This window comes from Rhododendron vialii, chromosome 2a (genome assembly GCF_030253575.1).
Source record: "Rhododendron vialii isolate Sample 1 chromosome 2a, ASM3025357v1".
NCBI lineage: Eukaryota > Viridiplantae > Streptophyta > Magnoliopsida > Ericales > Ericaceae > Rhododendron > Rhododendron vialii.
The window spans coordinates 47,003,501-47,025,110 of NC_080558.1; the positions used below are offsets into that span (position 1 = coordinate 47,003,501).

A 21,610-nucleotide genomic window follows, 5' to 3' on the forward strand; every position below is an offset into this window, starting at 1 on the left:
AATAAGTAACCCATCAACTGGGCGATTGTGCTATGCACTCGCGGCATAACACCATGCTGTATCGTGTAGCATCCAAGCAGTTCATTCGGCAATTCGACGGTTCAGCTCTCATCTCTACCGTGTAGCTTTCGAGCCGTTTATTGTTGATATATAATCTGAACCATAGGATTGCCGAACAGACAGCTTGGATGCCGCACAGCACCATTCCCAGGATCGTAACCCATGTTATATGGTGGCCCTCTTTTTTTTTCCACACCAGAAATACCACATAACAATGTTACATGATACTCGGGATACGCAATAATTGGCGTAGTATCGCCAAACTCTCTATATAAATCCTGCCTACCTGCATTGCCATATACCACTACAAAACCACCTCCTTCCCAAATCCCTCCTCACCTCTAGTTCCCTACTCCTACCAACCCTGCCCCAGAGCTCTCTCTCTCTCTCCCCCCCCCCCCCCCCTCAATATCTCCTTCTCAATCTAGACCAATGGCGGAAACCGACGTCCGTAACGTCGGCCTCTCAGGAAAGAAGCGAGCCGGATCCGATGACATCGATCGCGACGATTACATGTCATCGAAAAAGGCGCTCGTAACCATGCCGCCATCGTGGGAGGATCCTGCCGCAGTGCTGGCCAACTCCCGCCACGAATTCGGCGAGCACGGCGGCGTCAACATGTCCATCGAGGCCTCCGCCACATTCACCGTCATGGAGCCGGAAACCATGCGCCGCATGTTCTCCGGCGAGTTAGGACCCGACCGCGACTTCTTCATCTACAGCCGCCACTTCAACCCCACCGTCCTAAACCTCGGCCGTCAGATGGCGGCCTTGGAAGGGACCGAGGCCGCCTACTGCATGTCCAGCGGCATGGCCGCGATTTCCTCGGTTCTGTTGCAACTCGTTAGCAGCGGGGGACACGTGGTGGCGTCGAGGAGCCTCTACGGGGGGACGCACGCGCTGCTGACGCATTTCTTCCCCCGCGCGTGCAACATAACGACTACGTTTGTCGATCTGGGGGATCTGGAGATGGTGAAGGAGGCGATGGTGGAAGGGAGGACGAAGGTGTTGTATTTCGAGTCGATTGCGAATCCTACGCTGGCGGTGGCTAACGTGCCGGAGCTCTGCAGGGTTGCGCACGACAAGGGGGTGATGGTTGTCGTGGATAATACGTTCGCTCCGATGGTTCTTTCGCCGGCGAGGCTCGGCGCCGACGTCGTCGTTCATAGTATCTCTAAGTTTATCAGCGGTGGGGCCGACATCATTGCAGGTATGTTTGTCGACCGTAGACGTGGCGTCGTTTTTTAATGCAGAAATGTCCAAACGTACGTTCTGGATAGGTTATCTTGTTTTGGTGGTATTCTTGTTTTGTTATTTAATCATCTCCTTGCATTAGTCTCGTCAAAATTGATTACAATAATTCTCTAACCACGCACACAATCACACAAATTCTCCCATTAAACATAAAGCCCACATACACTATTACACACTATTACACGAATTCTCTCACATCAAATCTGGGGCCCACACATCCAATGTGTATAGTGTGTGTGGGCTCTATGTTTAATGTGAGAGTTTATGTGATTGTGTGTATGGTAGTAGCATAATTGAATTGATTAAGGTCTAGTGGGTGTTTAACGCATAGATGAGATCATCTACTAGAGGTCTGGTAGGGTACATGACACTCATTCATAAAAGTGTACATTTATGTACATTGTACACTTTTATGGATGAATTTCATGTACCTACCATTTTCATAGATTATATGTGTGCCAATTTATATGCGTTTCGCTTAATTCCGAGTGGCCAATTTCCCTGTCCACTACCGACTAGCCAATTAAATCTGGAACAAGTTACTATACTAGTCTTATAAGTAAAGAGTTACATTTGGGAGGTTTTGAGACTTCTTAGGAGCAAATTCATAACTCTCGGGTTTTAAGTTTTTTGATCGTAGGTTGTGATGATAGAACTGTATTTTTTGGAAATTAATTGGAGAAGGGACTAAGAAGTGTTAGAGCATCTCCAATCCATACCAAAAGAAATTGGCACAACGAATTCTATGGCTAATATTACTGATCTGTTAGGCTAAGTTCTGAGTACTTGGTTCTGCTCTTGACGAAATATTGTTTCTTTGTTGCTGGCCAACCAAAATTACTATCCCTCCCAAACCCAGAATAGAAAAAATTGAGAGAGAGAGAGAGAGAGAGAGAGAGAGAGAGAGAGAGAGAGAGAGAGAGATGGTGCGTTTCCCTAATTGAATAGTTTTGGTTGAACCTTTTGAAGTTTAAAGTTTGCCACTGGCTTTGCTTCAGATAATGCATATAAGGTTTTAAAATAGCGGTAACAGATTGCGTAGCACGTGATAAGCGTTAAAGGTGTAGCAGTAGCGGGAGTACTCGAGAATTGGGTATAGTAGTCATGAATTTTTTAAAATTATTTTTGGTGTCAGCACACTTAAAGCGGCCGTAGCTTATGCATCTGAATCTGTGTCTAAGTATTGAAGAAAGTATCGATATCAACACTATCCTGGTTGGCGAGTACGTAGGCAATATAAAATGATCATAATTACCCAAAAGAAATATACAACATAATGATCAGACATAATCATTAATACTTTAGTATTATTAACATTACCCTGCTTGACATGTGCGTTGAACTATAGTCAGAAAAGGTTGAGAAACAATCAAAAGGGTTATCCTTTTCAGTATGCAGGATATATAGTATAAGGATATTCAAGGTATATCCTTAATATCTTAACCAAGATTCAATGTATATATACAAAGGGGGGCCCGAGTTTGATCTGATCATGAAATGGGGACAAAGTAGAGGAAAAGCTGTTACTAAAACTGCTCATCACATGATTAGTGCAACAACTAGGAATGTGATCACATGGAAGAGATGAACTAGTGTTACTTTTTTCTTGTATTGATGTGGTCCACTAGTGTGGGTCCTGTGGGTGTCATAGTATCATACATGTGAAGTTTGTGTACTAAAATTGTTTAGGTGCACAGACTTTAATTGGTGGACATACATATTCGAGTATAGATGTGTTCTGAATCGTACGATGCGCATGGGTACTTCAAAATTAAGATGAGTTAACGTGAATCAGATGATTTTGCACACATCTTTATCCTGACTTATGCACTGAAGTCTCTATAGATGTATCATTGTTAGATAGAATAGCATCTTTAATTTGGCTAATTGCAATTTGTTGGAAATAGCACAGCTCTATAGTAACGGATTTTGATAATTATTTTTGGTGTCACACCTGATATGTCATGTGCATTGCTTGAAACCTCACAAGAAAGATCAATTCAGCCAATGCATTAGAGACGCATTATATAGTACCTTGAATGTCGTTTATGCACGGAGTGAGTAAAGGTTGAATGTTTGGTAGTTGTGGGTGGACTCTATGGAAATTTTTGGTAGATAAAATAATTAGAGTACCAAATAGTGGTGCCTCAAGACCACTGATTAACTTATCTGAAAGTTGAGTCATATATAATGCGTGGTCCCCCTGTGGGACCCATCTCTAATTGTGACAGGGATTTGTATAGAACTATGCACTAACTAAAATCCTTGTACATGTACTTTTTCCAAGAAATAATACTTACACGAAAACCAGTGACATATGGAAATGCCCAGAACACACAGGAGGCACTAGGCCCCATAGTGACTCTTGTTTTGTTTGTTACTATATAATATATAAAAGAATTGGTATTTGGAAAAAGGACTCTCTTTTCAGTACATATTTTATAGTAATATATTCCGAAGTATGATACTCCCAAAGGTGTAACAAACAACTTTGAACAAATCGACAATGGACAGGTGCCGTCTGTGGGCCAGCAAGTCTTGTGAACTCCATGATGGACCTCCATCAAGGGGCCCTGATGCTACTTGGCCCAACAATGAATGCCAAGGTTGCCTTTGAACTATCAGAGAGGATACCTCACCTGGGCTTGAGAATGAAGGAGCATTGCCACCGGGCCTTGACTTACGCAAGGAGAATGAAGAAGACGGGCCTCAAAGTCGTCTACCCGGGTCTCGACGATCACCCGGACCACTGTCTCCTTAAGTCCTTGGCCAACAAAGACTATGGTTACGGTGGGCTTCTCTGCTTGGACATGGAAACCGAGGATAAGGCTAACCGGTTAATGAACCAATTACAAAACTTCACCCAGTTTGGGTTCATGGCAGTTAGCTTGGGCTACCACGAGACCCTCATGTCTTGCTCTGGTAGTAGCACAAGCAGTGAAATGAATGCGGAGGAGAAGGCATTGGCTGGAATTTCGCCCGGTTTAGTAAGGATGTCTATTGGGTATAGTGGGACTCTGGAGCAGAGATGGGGTCAGTTCGAGAAGGCACTCGCAAGAATACAGGACTCGGGTGTATTCCCGAAGAATTGAAGGTTGTGTCGGGTCTTTTTATGTTGAGATGGTTTGTCGAGTTTGTAACTTGTTAATTATATGGGCTTCTGCCGCTGCTATAATACTTCTTGTTGGATACTCTTGTGCGTCTATGCATAATAAAAAGGGTTTGAACAGCCTACCCTGGATCACTTTTGCAGACTGTTTTTACTCTTGATAGAATTTCTTAACTTTACATAACTTTGTGGTCTGGAATTTAGAGCTTACGGTCAATTTTGGCTCATTGAATCAAGAACCAATCCAAATGTATTGACTTGGTTTGTGCTTAATCCAAAGTCAGAGCAGATTAATTAGCCTTTTGGCAAGTTATCATCTTTTAGACCCTCAAACTACTGAAAAGTTAAATCGATTTGTCCTCTTTAGAATGGTTTTCACAATTTGATGGTATTTCTAGCTTATCCTTGACATTTTACTCTTGATCTAACATAGTACAAATTTTCATGGTATTACTGTTTTCGCTTAGTGATCTACAAAATCATTACTCTCTTTTGTGACAGCCGTGCCGAGCGGCCGTTTATCTCTGCAATCAACGGCTCGGATCTTTATTCGAGCAATGGACGGTACAGATTTTCATGTGCTTGGATAAGATCCGATCGCCGTCCGTACCAAGATGAACGGCCGAAGCAGCATCTCCCAATCCAAGAATCTAATGTATCTCACCCGTACTCAGAACATCAGCAAGCATCTCAACTTTCCCTTCGGCGCTCAGTTTGGATGATCGAAATCTTCAATAAGAATAAGAATGTGATTACTAGGAATTTTATTGAGCGGGAATAAGAATATGATTACTGGGAATGAAATTCCTAGGAATTCAATAACTGAAGTAATTTCATTCCAGTGTTTGGATTAATTCAGTAATCTTATGCAGGAATCAATTTTTTGGAAAATTATCAAAGTCAATATTTTCTTTTTTTATTGATTGAGCCAGGAATCTGAGATTCCCATGGAGTAAGAGAGAGATTAGATTCCCACTCTAATTAGTAATGTGATTCCTGGTCAGATGTGTCATCAGGAATCACAATCTTATTTATGTCTCTTCCAAACATGGAAATCCTGATAGTGTGACATCATATTTCTATTCATATTTCTTATAAACGTCAGAATCATGAAACTATGGTGTCACATTCTTATCGAAAAATCTATGAGTACCGACCATTGGGGGAGAGAAAACGTACCGACGGCCGCCGGCGGGCCGTCTCCGGCCACCGGACGGCCGATCCGAGCCGTTCAAAAATTCTAAAAAATAAAACCGAGGGGGTCAACTCGGGAATCAAGGGCATCCGAGGTGTTTAGGGTGCTCGATCAAAGCACCCTTTTTTCGTGTATATATGTACACACACATATATACACGAAAAAAGGGTGCTTTGATCGAGCACCCTAAACACCTCGGATGCCCTTGATTCCCGCGTTGACCCCCTCGGTTTTATTTTTTAGAATTTTTGAACGGCTCGGATCGGCCGTCCGGTGGCCGGAGACGGCCCGCCGGCGGCCGTCGGTACGTTTTCCCTCCCCGTGGTCGGTACATATAGCAACACTCCATTCTTATTCCTTCTCAAAATTTTTGCCATCGAAACTGAGCCTTCATGTATAGGAGTTGGAATCCACAAACTCACTGCCACACATCTGTTGGGCCAAGACATCACCGTTTAGGTCCACAAAAATATGAGAAAAGTCGGTGGGTGGGTCGGGCTTAAGCACCATACCCCAAATACAGCCCATCACTATTCGGGCTGTGTTAGTCCATCCAACAATCGGTCCTAGCACTTTATTTGTTTTGGGTCTCAAAATTTTTGTACATACGATTTTTAATTAAAATTTTTTTATTTAATTTTTAGAAAAATAACGGCAGCTAATGACGTGTTTTAATAATTAATACTTGTCAATGATATTTTTAATATTAACAAATATTCTTAACTTATCCTTGGCGAATATTAATTATCAAAATACGTTTTGTGCCGTCATTTTCACCATTCATTACTCTAAAAAATATTTTCCAAAACCCAAACCAAACTGTGTTGACGTCATTTCCGCTCCTAATTTTCAATTTGCGCTCAACAATCTTCGTTCGTTCTCTTGAGTACTTTATTTTCACGCTCAAACTTCCCCTTCCACTCACTCACGCTCACGAACCTTTAGGATCAAAACTCGAAAGCGCGCATAATAAGTGCTCCTTTAGAGAGGGGTCGAAAGCGCGCTAGTTTTCCCGATGTCGCGAAAAGCCCCAAACCAGAAGCTGGTGAAACCAAACGAACCCTCAGACCACCAGCGAAATCCGATTCCGATTCGCAAGTCCGATACCGAAACCATGGATTCCTCACTCAACTCTGCTGCAGCCGCTTCTGGCGGCGGCAACGGTGCGATCAACCCTCAAACCAACGACGCCTCAGCCACGGCGGCGGCGGCGGAACCGAAATCAGACGATCCGAAGCAAAACCTGAACCAAGTGATAAACTCGATCCATAAGACGTTGGGACTCATTCACCAGCTCTCCCTCACCGTCTCTTCTTTCAACGTCGCCTCCCAGCTCCCCCTCCTCCAACGCCTGTAAACCCTCTCTCTCTCTCTCTCTCTCTCTCTCTCTCTCTCTCCCTCTCTTTTCCTCCCAAATTCTCACTCTTTCTTTCTATATTTTGATTGTTTCCTTTTCTTTTGTTTTCAATATTTAGATGCAGTAGTGGAGTGATATAGTTATGGTAGATTGAATTAGGAAGAGGGCAGGCAAAAATTGACTTTACAGCCTTTTTGGATGGAGGAATTTGATAAGAAAAGAAAATAAAGGATTAGATTTTCTTGCCAAATCACTCATTCGGATTGAGTAATTTGGTGAGAAATGGAGAGAAAATTACGAAAGGATATCTTTTTTATTGGCTCCTTCCGCTTTTGTTGAGATTTGGTGAGAAATGGCTCTCCTTTCCTATCACATCATTTCTCGCAATTCAAATGGGCTGTTAGAGTTAGAACGGTAGTTCAAAGGGATTGAGGTTTTTTTTGATATTACAGGACACAATGTCCTCGCAGAACTAAAAGAATGAAGTAAACAGAACCATGTAGCCAACCCAATGGATTGAGACTTAAGGCTCATTTGGGTTTGATTTGGTTTTGGTAAGTTTGTAATTGGAATGACTTGTGCAGGAATTCTCTTGTTTTAGAGCTGGACAACATGACTAAAATGGCAGAGAAGTGCAACATCCAAGTCCCCATGCAGGTCGTCAAGTGAGTATTTCGTTTTCCTTTCTTTTGAAGAGTTAATTTATTTTGTTACCGGATTTACTTGTTTTTGTTCTGATAGTTCGAGTATGATAAATTTTCTATTTTTGTGGTATGAGTAGTTTAATTGATGATGGGAAAAACCCGGATGAGTTCACGAAGGATGTGTTGAATGAATGCATTGCCAAAAATCAGATAACTAAAGGAAAAGCTGATGCCTTTAAGGTTAGTTTTTCGCTCTCAGTTTTTCGTTCAACACCAGTTCTCTTGATCTTAGTGTCTTTATCTGTAAATGATTCATCTAATCCTTCAATTGTTTATGGGGCTAGTTTCTTGAGTGTAATTGGGCTTATTTTGATCGTAGACTTTAGGCATTTTTCTACAGGCCAAAAGGCGCAACTTTTACTAATTCAGTGCTAAATAAAAGGATTACTTAGCTCAATTCATGATCAAGTCCTGGCAATCTTATGTAGGGTATTGAGTTCCAGTACTTTCCTCTCTTTTTTTCTTTTTTCTTTTTTTTTTAGATAAGCAAGATTCATGAGAAAGGAAAAGAGTATTTTTACAAGCTTACAGTTGTCATATGGCATGCCCCAGAACTGGAGGGCCATCCAAAACAAGTCAAAAGAACAGCAGAGAGCAAACTAATCAAGGTTTACTGAAAGATGAAGAAGATGTCACAACTCCATACTAATGGATGTAGAAGAAACAAGCTAGGACCCCAGTGAAGCACCAATGACCCAGCTCATAGAAAACAAAAAAGAAACATTCACGCTGGTACCACCAGTTTCTTGAGTGTTCAGAAAACCTGAATGCTTTGAAGTCTCTCTTAAATGTACCCAACACTTCTTGAAGAGAGTACGAACATCTTTATAGCTATTTTGACAATGCTGTGTGTCCTTGAGTGCCAATTGATGTTAGGTTACATAAAAACGGGATGACCAATCCCGGTAACATGCCAATCCCACCCCCAAGAGGGTTATCTAAGGGGGTCCGAGAGTTTAGCATGCTTGTTTAGCTCCTTTTGTTTGGCGAACCAGAGAATGAAAGATGTCTAGGGATTCCGTTTGCATTAAACTAAATAGTACCCGGGAACATTTGATTTGATCAGTCTACTTGCCAGCCATCTTTACTGAGAAAATACATGTAGATGAACCAGTCCATGCCACCTTATCAACAACATGGTACAACCCACAAGGATCCACTGCGTAGGATAATAAATCTGTTGAATTTGCGAGTTGCGACAATAGCATCCTTACCCAATCTCTAAGGGCGTATACGTCCATCCCCCATTGCAAACTCTATAGGGTCCATAGGCAAAACAGTAATCATTCCGTGGAGATATAGTCAGCCCATCAGGATGTTCAAAATAATTGTGAAATTCAAGTCTCAGCATTCAGAATTTTTGGCCAAGACTATGAGCAATCCCTGGAATAGCCACAGTACAGAATGTGGACTCTTGAGCAAATATGCCAAACATGATTTGTAAGTGCAGCTTTGTTATAGTTGTCCTTTCTGAATGCATCCTGTATTCTTAGTGCAAAATTTTCTGTAGGCAACTTTGCTCCAGAGCCTTTTTGTTTCCTCCCATCCAAAGAAATTTACTAAGCACGTCAATGGCCTTGATAATACGGCAGCTTAAAGATGTTGGACAAAAACTCTATCAATGGCCTTCATGACTACATGCATTTTCATTAATGGAGCCTCTAAGGCAATATTGAAGGGTTGAATTCATGATAACGGAGAGTTTAGAGAGCAAAATGGGAGAAGAGTGATTCCATTTACAAGTGTTATTAACAGTTTCTATAAATTTGTGGCTCTTAGCAAAGTTTACAGCTTTCTTTTGTGTTTTTTTGTTGTTGATAATTAACCATTTTATTAGAAAGCAGAAGGAAAGATCCTCAAGAGTTACAAAGAATCAAGGCATAGCCTATACAAGGATATACCACAACTGAAAAAAACTAAAGCCTATACAATAGAAACAACTAGAGAGAAATGTGCCAATTTTGGCAGAGCTGAGAGGATAAAGATGTAGGCTTCACATTCCTGCTTTGGGAAGCTTTTAACCCTTTTATCCTGTCTTCAAATCTGACCTACCCAATAACAGCTGAAGGAGACTTTTGAATGCCTCGAAAAATTCTATGATTCCTCTCTTCCCATACAAAATAAACTGCAACAACAAAAGAAAGTCCCCTTAGATAATTAGAGAAACCCTTCCCTTTGAAATTAGAACAGAACCAAGCAATCTTCGGAGACCAAAGGGCAGGACCTAAGGGAATGCAGCAGAGATCAGCAATGGTAGTCCACACTTGACTGGAGAAGGGACAGTCAAAGAGAATGTGATCCAGAGTTTCAGGGAACCGATCACATAGAGAACAAGTAGAACTAGCAATAACTACCCAACTGTGGAGTTTATCTTTGGTTCGTAAGCTCCCTCTAACAGCCATCCATAGTATAAAACTATGATTGGGAATATTTTTTGAGAACCAAACAACCTTGTGCCAGGGAACTATAGGATAGTGAATCCTAAAAGCATTCCAAGCATGAGAGGCCTGATACTTGGATGAAGGAGAACCAGCCCAAATGACTGAGTCAGGAACATTGGGATGAGGCATGAAATCAGGACGAGGAAGAGAGAGAAAAGGCCAAGTCCAGATATCATTATATATAATGCAAGAAACTTTAGCTGCCATAGATACACCAGAAACCAACTGAAAGTGATGGCCAAAGCAATCAAGAAGAGGCCTAGCAGGGTGCAAATTATCATCATGCCAAAAATAACTAGAAGATCTATCTCCAATGATGTATCTAACCAAAAATAAGTAGAAGATCCATCACCAATGATGTATCTAATAAGGGGTCTCACTTTAGGTCTGAGCTGAAGTAACTTCCTCCGTGTCCATGAGCAAGAAGAGGGAATGTTCATTGACCAAAGGCATTGATTCTTGATGATATACAGATAACTCCATTTGACCCATAAGGAATTCTGATGAGAGCAGATGGCCGAAAGATGTTTAGCCATTGCAGCATAATTCCAATCCATTTTCCTCCTAATACCAAGACCTCCCTTGTTTTTAGGACAGCAAAGAGCTTCCCAAGCAACCTTATGGGAGTGATTATACTAGGTAGATCCTGACCGAAGGAAGTTCCTCAAAAGGAGCTCAATATGTTTCCCAACTGCCTCAGGGACAGCACAAGACAGAGTTCTAGTGGTCCAATGGTCAATCTTAGCAGAAATCTTAGTAATAAGAGGAGCACAATCAGGTGCAGAGAGTTTGGTTGAGGTAAGAGGGACCCCTAGGTACCTCACAGGAATATAACCAAGCTGAAAACCCGCGAGGTTGCAAAGTCTGAGCTTTTCATGTTCTGAAACACCACCAATGAAGACCTTGCTCTTGTTACTATTAGGTAGCAAACCAGAAAACTTGTAGCTCTATGCACAAGCTGAAAGGACTGGTCATTTGGGTAGCACAGGATGAACAAATCATCATCAAAACATGTATGGCTAATACCCAAGTCTTGACACTAATAAGGATGATAAGAAAAGCCCCCAGAAGAGAAAAGCTGCTGCAGAATTCTAGGAAAGAACTCCATGACCAAAATAAAAAGGTAAGGGGAGAGAGGGTCCCCTTGCCAAGACCTCTAACGCCAGGGAAAAGCCCCTTCAGAAAGCAAATATTAATGGAGATGGAGACCTCTGGGAGTAGTGATGCAATTGGATACCCAAGTCCTGAATCTAACAGCTTTGGTGGGTTATTTGCAATAAATTTCGGGAAAACTGAAAATGGTTACCAATTTTAAAGAATTCAGAGAGGGATAGATCTGAATTTCTTTAGGAAAAAACAAAAGACTTCTCATTTAGTGAGTACCAGTGTTATTATGTATGATAGAGGAAGGGCACATGCCTCTCCAGCCCCGTACTTAAATCCACAACTACTTGCTTCTGCCTTGAAAGTTTTAAATGGTACCCCTTTTGTACGAAGTATCAATTGAGTCCTTACTAACATGCGTTTTCTAAGTTTATTGTAGTTTCCTTTTGTGCGGTTAAATGGTTCGGGTTTTCGCTTGATGTGGCATAGCTGGAAAATTGAGTATCTCTTTTATTTTAAATTGCCGTGTCAAAGAATTTCTATGTTACTGTACCCAATTTCTTTTATTTTTGAAATCTTCTTGTTTGTAAAGATCACTAGTAAAGAAAATTGCATTACTATTTTGCATGTGCTTTTGATCTTGAAGGGGATTATGATTGTTCCTTGTGTTTTGCATTAGGGTCTACGAAGGCATCTTCTTGAGGAACTTGAACAGGCATTTCCGGATGAAGTGGAATCTTACAGGGAGATACGAGCTACTTCTGCTGCTGTAAGTTTCTCTTTAAAGTGTCAGTGTTGATGTTTTCAAGATTTGGGGTGCCATCTTTCTTCATCCAGTTATACATTTTGATATTTATATATATAAGGAACTTGTAATGGTTTGAAATATTTAAGACAAACTAAAAAATGCATGTCTTGCGTAAGAATAAATGAGAAAAATAACAGTTTGAAGTTTTTATTCTTTTGATCCAGTGCATTTTACGGGCTGAAGAATACTAGGAAGTTCCTAGATCTTACAAAGACTCAGTTTCGGATTTATCTAAGCTGTAGGATCAACGTCCATGCTTTGTTGGAACTGAATTTTGCTTATGGTTGAATTTTTTCCTTGCATTTAACAGAGCCAAGATAGGTTGCTTAATCTTTTTTAATTGGTTTTCGCTCTCTGTTACAAGCACTAAGGTCCTAAACATCTAATGCAGGAATTGAAGCGGCTTGCACAAGCACAGAGCATGTTACCAAATGGAGACGTGAAAGTCAAACCCGAGCTTTGAGAGCCCGTTTTTGTTGATGAATCAGGATACTCAACTCTACCTAATTGGTTGCATTCCATGTCTGTAATCTCAATGTAGGTGGAAAGAGATGTATGCACTCGCAGTGGTTTACAAGGCCATTTATGCTACTCGGCAGTCGTTACTTAAGTGAACAACAGTCCCTTTTATTTTCTTTCCCTCGCCATTTTAGGTTTTTTTTTTTGTGGACGGAGTCTGATAGTTTTTCTTCTTCTTTTCCCCTCTCTTTCGTGTCTGTCTCTCTCACGAGAACATCCGACATCCGACGTGAATTTTAGTTCGAAGGCCAGTTCCAGATCTCAAGGTTGGGAGGCCAGTTAAGGAAGGTGCATAGAAATTTGCTTGAAGCATAGCATAGGTTAGCTAATAGTTGGGGTTTGTGTATGAGTATACTTTTGTCTTGGCCCAAAGAGTTGGGCATGTATATAATGGTGTTTTAGTCTACTAAAGTGTGAAAAAGAGTAGAACAAGTAATTTTTTTCGGTCATACGATAGAACTAACCTTTTATCCCAACCCATTACAATGGATATCAAATTTCTCTCCATAGGATTTGAACCCTCAACCTCACAGCATTTTAGTGCTACTACACTATATCTTGGCTAACTATCGTGATTTTTTAGCCATTCACTTAGTAGAGGTTTTTGAAGAAATCAGATGCAACAAATTAAGTTTATAAAAGGTTAATAGTCCTCAAATCGACTCGTCTTGAAAAATAACAAAGCAGTTGATTGATCAACGGACTTGTCTTGTACCTTAAGAAATTACCTACTCAATAGGCTCTATATGTTATGAACCCCACACCTAGTGTGGTTCGTTCGTTATTCACCTTTTTAAAGTAGAAGTGTTTTGACTTAAGAGAGTTATAATACAGGAGGTGTTCAACTTGTTCAACTCCCGTTGTGACTACTAAACATCTAATGCCTAACATCCTACTGTCTGGGTGAGATGATAAACCGTAGCCATCTCCTACTAAAAAATTCCATTTCCACCTCCTCTTGTTGTAATGATGTTCTCATGATTGGAAAATTAGAAGGGAACAGCATTACATGCATGAATCGAGTAAGTTTATAACCAAGTAATTTGCATTACAGCCATGCATTTTCAATTATAATTAAAATTCTACAAAAGGATGAATTTGACAAACCTTGGGGTTCGCTTGATGGTCAAGGCTTAGTACCTTGATATTTACTCTCTCTTAAACTTTTAGGTTCGAAATTTCTCAGATGTACTTATCAATTCTTTTGCGAGCAGTCTATACAGAGCTTTGTTTTAATTGGATTTCCTACAAGTGAGCGATGAAATTAAACCTCTAGAATTGAACGAGATGCACATATGCCGGCCCGGACACTTGAGTAATAAAAAATGATGAATTGGACAGGCTGTCCAAATATGTGCCAACCCAAGACTAAAATATAGTAAATCAGCTTCAGCAGACAGAAGACACAGCGACAGCAACCCCCCACCAGACTCTGTGGCTGTTTCCATTTGAGTAATTGAATGCAAACGAAAACCAAGTTTGTCGTGGTGTTTGTGTTTTGTGTGTGGGTGTGGGTGACCATGAAGGTTTCTTACGTGAATTAATAGCAAAACGTTTGCATTTGGTCCTAATTTTCTGGGTTGTTTTTTTGTAGGCAAACGAATCTTCTTTTCCTCAAAAAAAAAAAAATCAAAACACCCTTGCTTGCTTGTTGGCGATAAAAGCTAAGCACAAAAGGGCCCTCACCTTTTCTACTTTTCAACTGCTCCCCCTTTAAACGAGAGAGAGAGAGAGAGAGAGAGAGAGAGAGAGAGAGAGATCTCCCTCTTTTAAAGGAAGTCACTGGACTCGGTGTCAACCACTCTAGGGGTGAGAAAGAACAGTCTAACCGTGAGTCATTTTCAAACCGAATAGTTTGGTTTGATTTTTTGGTAATGTGGTTTGGTCCCGATTTAAAAAAATTAAAGTCTGTGTTCAATGGTTTGGTATACAGATTTATGTTAATAGTTTTGGTTCAAATCCGATCCGAATTGTGTAATCTAATAAAAAGAGGCTGAGCCATAGTTAATACATTGCCTAATCTAATTATCCAATATTCTACTGCCCTATTCCTTCGATGCCAAGACTAAATACCCAAAAGTTTTATATATCAAAACATATTCCTATTCTATATAAACCTAAGTTGCATAAATATCTCTCTTGCCCTGCAATAATAAGCACTCTTTGCTAGCCTCTATTTTCTCTCAAAATAGTTTGCTATATTTTATATACACCAAAGTAAAATTGGTTTTCATACAAGTGTTTTGGTTTAATTTCTCTCTGCAATTTTAAATACATTAAGTACTTTATAAAGATGATATCTCAAGTTTAAGCAAATTGTGGTTCAAAATCCAAATCAAACAGTGTTTTGATGGTTTGGATCTATGAAGTTTAGGCAAACCGTGGTTCAAAATCCAAATTGATAACTATTTTGACGGTTTGAATTGGTTTGGTTCTATAAATTTTGTGGAGTGGTTTGGCTATCAAAATTCATTATCAGTATGTGTTGATTTGATTCTTGATTTGTTATTAAAAGATTTAACAAGAAAAAACACTACTATAAAAAGTCAAACCAATTAAAGACAATATTAACTAATTTGAACACTCGATAACGTAAAAGTATAAACTTAATTGTTGTAAAAACTTAAATATGCATGTCGTGTACATGTGTATTTTTAAGTACTATAAAAAGTAAATTCAGTCTATGTGGGAGCCCACCCAAGGCTAAGAGTCTCACATTGGGAATAAGAGAAACATGTTTATAAGCAAAGATGAATCGGCAGCTATTATTAACTTCATCTTAACCTTTTGAGTCACATGGTTATGCGAATGATTAAGTAGGTCAACTAAGGCGGGTCGTTACAGTTAGTATCAGAGTACAACTCTGGTCCATATGGTGGGAGTTACCTCTAGAATTTGATACGAGCACATTGATTGTGTTGTACAGAACTAAGTGTCACACTATGACCAACAGGAGAAGATTGTTGAGCTAATACAATGAGGACGTTGCACCATAAGGTTGGGAGATTGTGATCGAGACCCCAAGCCCATAAGTCCCACATCGGAGAAATGGAAAAAAGTAAAGTAATTAATTTATAAGAGATTCCGACCAACTACGTACTGTATAACTTGATGTTAATCTTTTGAGCCATGTGGTTAGGCAAATGGTTAAATAGGTCAGTTGAAGCGGGTTGTTAGAGCATCCGCAACGGGAATAATCAAAATCAATAACCAAAATATGCCACATCAACGTTTGATTATACATTTAGTTCATAATTAAACTTAACAACCTCTACATTGGTTAATTTTTGCATCCCTAACAAAAAAAAAATCCCCACAATACATAATGAACCTATATCCAATCGCAAACGAGTTCCAATCACGTACCCGATCACACCAAATTATATTTTTGCATTCCTAACAAAAAAAAAAACCCCAAAATACACAATGTACCTATGTCCAATCGCAAACGAGTTCCAATCACGTACCCAACCACACTAAATTATTCGTCTCGATGAAATGATTCCAATGTGGGGGTGTTTTTGAGTTATTGAGTTTGGTTATTGGTTTTGGTTATTGATAAAAGTTGTTAAATTTGGTTATGGAATGAGTGAAATTTGGTTATTTGCTAAAAAACTTGTAATCTTATTTATTACAATGTGAGGTATTTTTTTAGCATTATTGTTAAGTTTGCTTATCCGCACCTATTTGCTTATTACAATGAAGATGCTCTTATAGTCTAACAGTGTGCTTTCTTTTCAGCCACGTGGTTAGGCGAATGGTTAAATAGGTCAGCTGGAGCTGGCTCTTATAGTCTAAGAGTGTGCTTTAAAAGTATGTTGTGTATTTTTAATTAAAAAAAATTGAATGCATTTATAAAAACATGAAGTGCGAAAATTATTTTGTGACCCGGGTTTCCACAATTATCTTTTGTTTGGTTTAATTTGCAATTCGCTTATGAGGAAATATTCAAAAGTGCAAATTTATGAGATTAGTTGGTTGAACTACTACATTCAATTTGATTCTTGTTTAGTAGTTGGGAATTTAGAACACTGTGACCATGCTGAAAGGGACATATATTGCCACTCTTCAAGTAGCCAAAACTTCTATGATATTAAGGCCTCATTTTGCTAGTATTTTTATTTTTTAAGTACTTATTTTTTTGGTTTTACGAGACAGAACATTTATTCATAATATATTATTTTTAATTCAAAAAATAAGTATTTTAGTTAGCAAAATGGGGCCTAATATAATGAAATCAGTCTTCGTACCATTGTCTAGTTGAACAGAAAAGTCATTCTGGGTAGAGATTAAATTTTGTATGCATCTTCTTGGTGACAATTCAACCATGGAAAACTTTTCACCAACACACCAGCACTTACTCTCACGTGGGTGTGGACCTAAACATCTTCTCTCTTTTTTTTGCGAAAAATCATCTCATTTATATTACACGAAAAGATTACAACTACAATAAACGAAAGACCCACACACACTTGGGGCACAATAGATTTGCTATACCTCTTGTATAAACTTCATCTTGAAAAAAAAATACTCCAATCGGAACCGTGCATTTTGTTTGGCTCCGCTAATACATATGCATAATGTTTGCAAAAAAATCACTTGTCGGATGTTAGTAAGTAGTAGCCACTTAGTTTCGTTAAGTTTGTCTTGAAGTTTATTCTCACAATCATACTAACCGTTCAATATTTTTCATGATTTGTATGGTGTGTTTAATCAATGTAATTTATACGAACGCGAAAAACTTTACAAACAAAACAAAAATAAACAGCTAGAATTACCTTCTCAAACTCTGCAATCTTTTTTGGATTTGTTGGTGAGCGACTTCCTCCTCTCTCTTTTTCAAATGTGAGGAAACTTGAATTGAGAATCTAAACTCCAAATCACGTCAAGTAAAAGGAGAAAAAGAGGGCTATCAGACTACAGAATTATATTTAAATTAGAATTCAGAATTATAATCCTTAAAAAGGGTGAATGCGTAAAAATGAAAATAAGTGTGTTGCAGAAAGGGAAGACCATATTGGTATCAGTGGACCTGATGGCACCTGAGTTCTTTTTGAAGGAATTCTGACTGTGTCACTGAGAACCCTCTGCCACATCTGTGTCCTCTCTGAGTGGCCTTCTCTCCTCTCTCTACACATTTTCTTTTGATTCCACAGTAAAAAAGACGGGTCAGTTTACGCACATCTTTAACTAATTTTTTTCTCAGTTTGGTTAAAAATAGATCATTCATGTCAAGATTAAAAAATTCAAAAAAAATTATTTTCGTGCAATTTGACTCTAAAAATCAAACCATAATTAATTATGTGAAGAACAAACCCGTGAACCGACAGGAGCTCTCTCGATATTATTTCCCGGGGGAGCGTAGAAAAAGAAGTTACGCATTGAACGAGGGCTGCTTTTTCATGTAACACATTTATTATTGCTGGAATAGTACTGCACCCCGGAAGAAAGAGCCAAAAACTGATTTTGACTTGTTTGGCAGTTCAAATTTGGAACCAAAATTATATCTATAGTGGTGTTTGGTTGCATTTTTATCAATTAATCATGAATATTTATTATTGAATCACGCAAAAATTGTTATATTTATCGAGAGAGTTCGCTTTATTTAATGGTTGAATATGTTTAAACACACCGTTATAGATACGTACTATTTTTTTGAGGATTTGAGGGGATTGTTCGATGGAACACGTACAAGGTGGTCTTGTTCTCTAGGATTATGGTAATGAATATTAATCTTAAGTTAATTACAAGACTCGTTCATATTGTTTTAGCATAGTTGCGATGTTCCATATAGTTTATGCTTTATCAATATATAAACCCTACACTTGTATTTGCGTTTTCATCTCGTCATGATCAATCTTCAGCTATATTGCAAGCATGAAGTAATTCATGAATCATGCGATTAAATTTAAAGCAATATTAGAGTTCTCTCAACAATTCTAACCCAAAAAGAATTTCAACTAGCATTTTATTGGTTTTCTATTTGAACTCGTTTTATTATTGCTTTTGTTGACCCAACCTATCAAATTAAATGCTGAGCAAAAAAAAAAAAAAAAAACCCCATCAAATTAAATTATTAATTTTCTCCTATGGCAGATCACTGTTCTTAAGTGCATCTACAAAATCAGGATTCCATTTCTCTTGGTGATCCTTACGTAGCGGTTCCGACATATTTAGTCATGTCATCTTGGCGTTTCGGTGGTGCATTTCATTTTGATTCTTTTTCCGTCTTGGGTGGGGCTTAAAATCAAATGCTAATAAATTTAACAAAACTCTAAGAATCTGTAGTCACAATTAAAGTGCTGGATTGAGCCTAATCTATATAGGTCATGACAATGTGATTAGGTCATGATGATTCTCGGGGTTTTGTACAGAGAGGTGGATTCATTCTATAAATAGAGTTAGCATGGTAATTTGTAGAATGAATGGCAAAGGAGAGAGAGAGAGAGAGAGAGAGAGAGAGAGAGAGAGAGAGAGAGAGAACATGATGTAGGGTGTAGAGATGTGTAGGGTCGTGGTGGGTGTCTGTTGTTCTGCTTTTATGACTCTTTTTTGTTTGTCCCTTCTCTCTACAAAAACCCTTCTTTTCTTCTCACTCTTCATTACTTATCATCTCCATCTCTCTATCCCCTTCTTCCTCACACAGCCCCTTGGTTCAATATCTCTCATCCAGAAATTTCGCATAATCCCATCTCTCTCTCTCTCTCTCTCATGCGACGAGGTTCATGAATATGTATCACAAGAAGCGGAGAAGAATATGAAGTTTTGATCTTTTGAGGGGAATGTTGTCTGGCTCGAGGCCACCAACCAGATCATGTGATCTAACAACACAGAGAGATCTCTGATCATGCGTTAGTGTCGTCGGACCATGTGATCTAACAACACAGAGAGATCTCTGATCATGCGTTAGTGTCGTCGGACCAGGCTTCATTCCCCCCAATTGTCCTGCTTCCAGATTTTGTCCGCTTCGTGTTCATCCTTGGATACAGAAATCGATCCGGAGACATTATTTTCTTCTCTCCATTGTCTATGTATGCTATTTTTTCCAAGAAACATATTGCTGGTTTCTAACAAGTTTTTTCTTTTGGTTTTTGGTGTAGTTGATGAGAAATTGAAGTAGGTGGGCAAGACCAGATTGGTGTAATGATGAAGGATCTTGACTTATTAGACTCTGCAAAGAAGAGGGGAAGGGAAAAGTTTTCATCATTGCTCAACTGGGGGTATCTTTTTACAATACTGCCAGGTACCTAAAAAAAAAAATACTTTGAAATTATCCCTCAGGTATTTATGACCATTAATAGATTTTTATGAGCGATAAAAAATACCTGTTTGGAGTACCTAGCATTGCTGATCTTTTTAAGAAAGATTTTGTTAAAAGGGGTTTGTTGGTATGTGTTTTCTTTTTGTCAGTCATTCTGTTAAGTTTTCCTAAGTAATAATTATGCCGCAATGATTTAGTAATGATGGCTTCAAGAATCAGTACTGTCTATTTCTGTTATTCCCAGATCTGCCTTTCACCCTTGATTGACTTTACAAACCCTATGATTATAGTCATGATTACCATCAGCTGCAGGTTTTTTCCAGCTAGCTAGCTAGGGTTTCATTTCAGGGTTCCATAAGTGGGTTTAGTTCTCCCCTTGATGAGCAACTTGTATTTAGAAGCAGCCATAACTTCCACAACATGTGCAAAATGATACTACTCCATATACATTAGATGTTCTAGCATTTTATAGTTAGCAGTCTAATCAACAAAACTCCTAGTTTAGTGTTTGTTTAATGCTTAGAATTAGTATGTATGTAATACCATTTTACGATCATAGAAACTATTTTGCAGGAGACTCTACTGCATCGATTTTGGGGTCAAAGCTGAAGTCTCATCGAAAACACGGGGACGTTTTGTAAGCGAGCGCTGATGTGTATACTCCCTCCGTTCCAATTTATTTGTCCAATTGTCGAAATTCGTATCTTTCAAAAATATACTTATATCTTACATTTTATAATTTTTTTATGATTTTGAAGATTTTGTATAATAAAACTAATTGAGATCTATCAAATAAGATCCATATTACATATTAAAAATATTACGAATTAAAAATTATAGACAATTCTTTGAGAGGTCAAACACTCTCAGAAAGATGACAAACAAACCGGGACGGAGGGAGTATTTAACTCCACCAAGCGGTTTTGGAAAGCTGAACTTAGCATTGATCAGTTCTTGTTATTTACTACTAGTTGGGATTCTAGATTTCATTTTTGTCTATTGTAAGGCTGCTTCCATATGGTTACATATAGCTAGGGCTATAATGCTTATTGACTGTACTTACTTAAGCTATAAGTGACTTTGGATTGATGGGAAAGGCTTGAAACTTGGACTGTGTTTCAGCTTGAGAACTCTGTGGACATTGTAAGAGTCATTTGAGAGGATGCAGATATGAACTGTTGTCTGTTTCCATCTGAACAAGTTGATCTCATTATCATGAACAGATCAACAATTGAAGTTTCATTCACATACTGACAAGAAAAGTGTTATTGATGTAATGTTTGCTTATCATATCATTGGGGCTATTGAACTATAGGTTTCACGTCAAAATTTTGTGGATTATTAGTTCGACTTGATGAGAATAATTGGAAGAGTAAAAAATTATGGTCCAAACTTAGATTTTTTTGAATAAAAATGAAAAAGATAGGCTTGTTGGCTTTTTTTTTTTCTTTATTCCAAAAAAATAGTTTCGATAGAGTATAATTTTTTTTTTTACATTCATTTCGTCATGACGAAGCAATCATCTAAAAGAAAAAGGGCCCGAAGTTGGGTGTGAATTCATATCTTGTAAGACTCTCAAGTAGCTTATCTATAGAAAAAGTACTTTACTCAGTTTTACTTATACACTTTGTCTGATCACATTTATCTTCAAAACTTGAATGCAAGCATGATTTTCAAGTTTGAAAATGCTTACCATAGCACATTGGGACAATGATTAAGGTGTAAAACATGAGTTGAAATATGTATTGAAGTTCTGAGAATTTTACCATTATTAATCTTAAACACCTTCCAATAAGAT

General features: G+C 38.6%; 2 protein-coding genes and 1 long non-coding RNA gene across 3 annotated transcripts; all 3 read left to right on the top strand.

Moving 5' to 3' along the window:
* The first annotated feature begins 208 nt into the window (after positions 1 to 208).
* LOC131316446 (methionine gamma-lyase) lies at positions 209 to 4,566 on the top strand. The gene is made up of 2 exons (XM_058345814.1): positions 209 to 1,270; positions 3,829 to 4,566. The coding sequence occupies exons 1-2, from the start codon at positions 493 to 495 to the stop codon at positions 4,404 to 4,406; spliced, it is 1,356 nt and encodes a 451-aa protein (XP_058201797.1). The 5' UTR covers positions 209 to 492; the 3' UTR covers positions 4,407 to 4,566.
* A 1,884-nt stretch (positions 4,567 to 6,450) lies between these two features.
* Positions 6,451 to 12,667, top strand: LOC131316448 (mediator of RNA polymerase II transcription subunit 10b-like). Its single transcript, XM_058345818.1, has 5 exons — positions 6,451 to 6,971; positions 7,560 to 7,640; positions 7,757 to 7,859; positions 11,904 to 11,993; positions 12,424 to 12,667. Exons 1-5 carry the CDS (start codon positions 6,634 to 6,636, stop codon positions 12,493 to 12,495), a joined length of 684 nt encoding a protein of 227 aa, XP_058201801.1. The 5' UTR covers positions 6,451 to 6,633; the 3' UTR covers positions 12,496 to 12,667.
* Positions 12,668 to 18,991: 6,324 nt separating this feature from the next.
* Positions 18,992 to 20,917, top strand: LOC131316687 (uncharacterized). Its single transcript, XR_009197229.1, has 2 exons — positions 18,992 to 19,421; positions 19,476 to 20,917. It is a non-coding gene; the product is annotated as an uncharacterized LOC131316687 (long non-coding RNA).
* Positions 20,918 to 21,610: the final 693 nt, after the last annotated feature.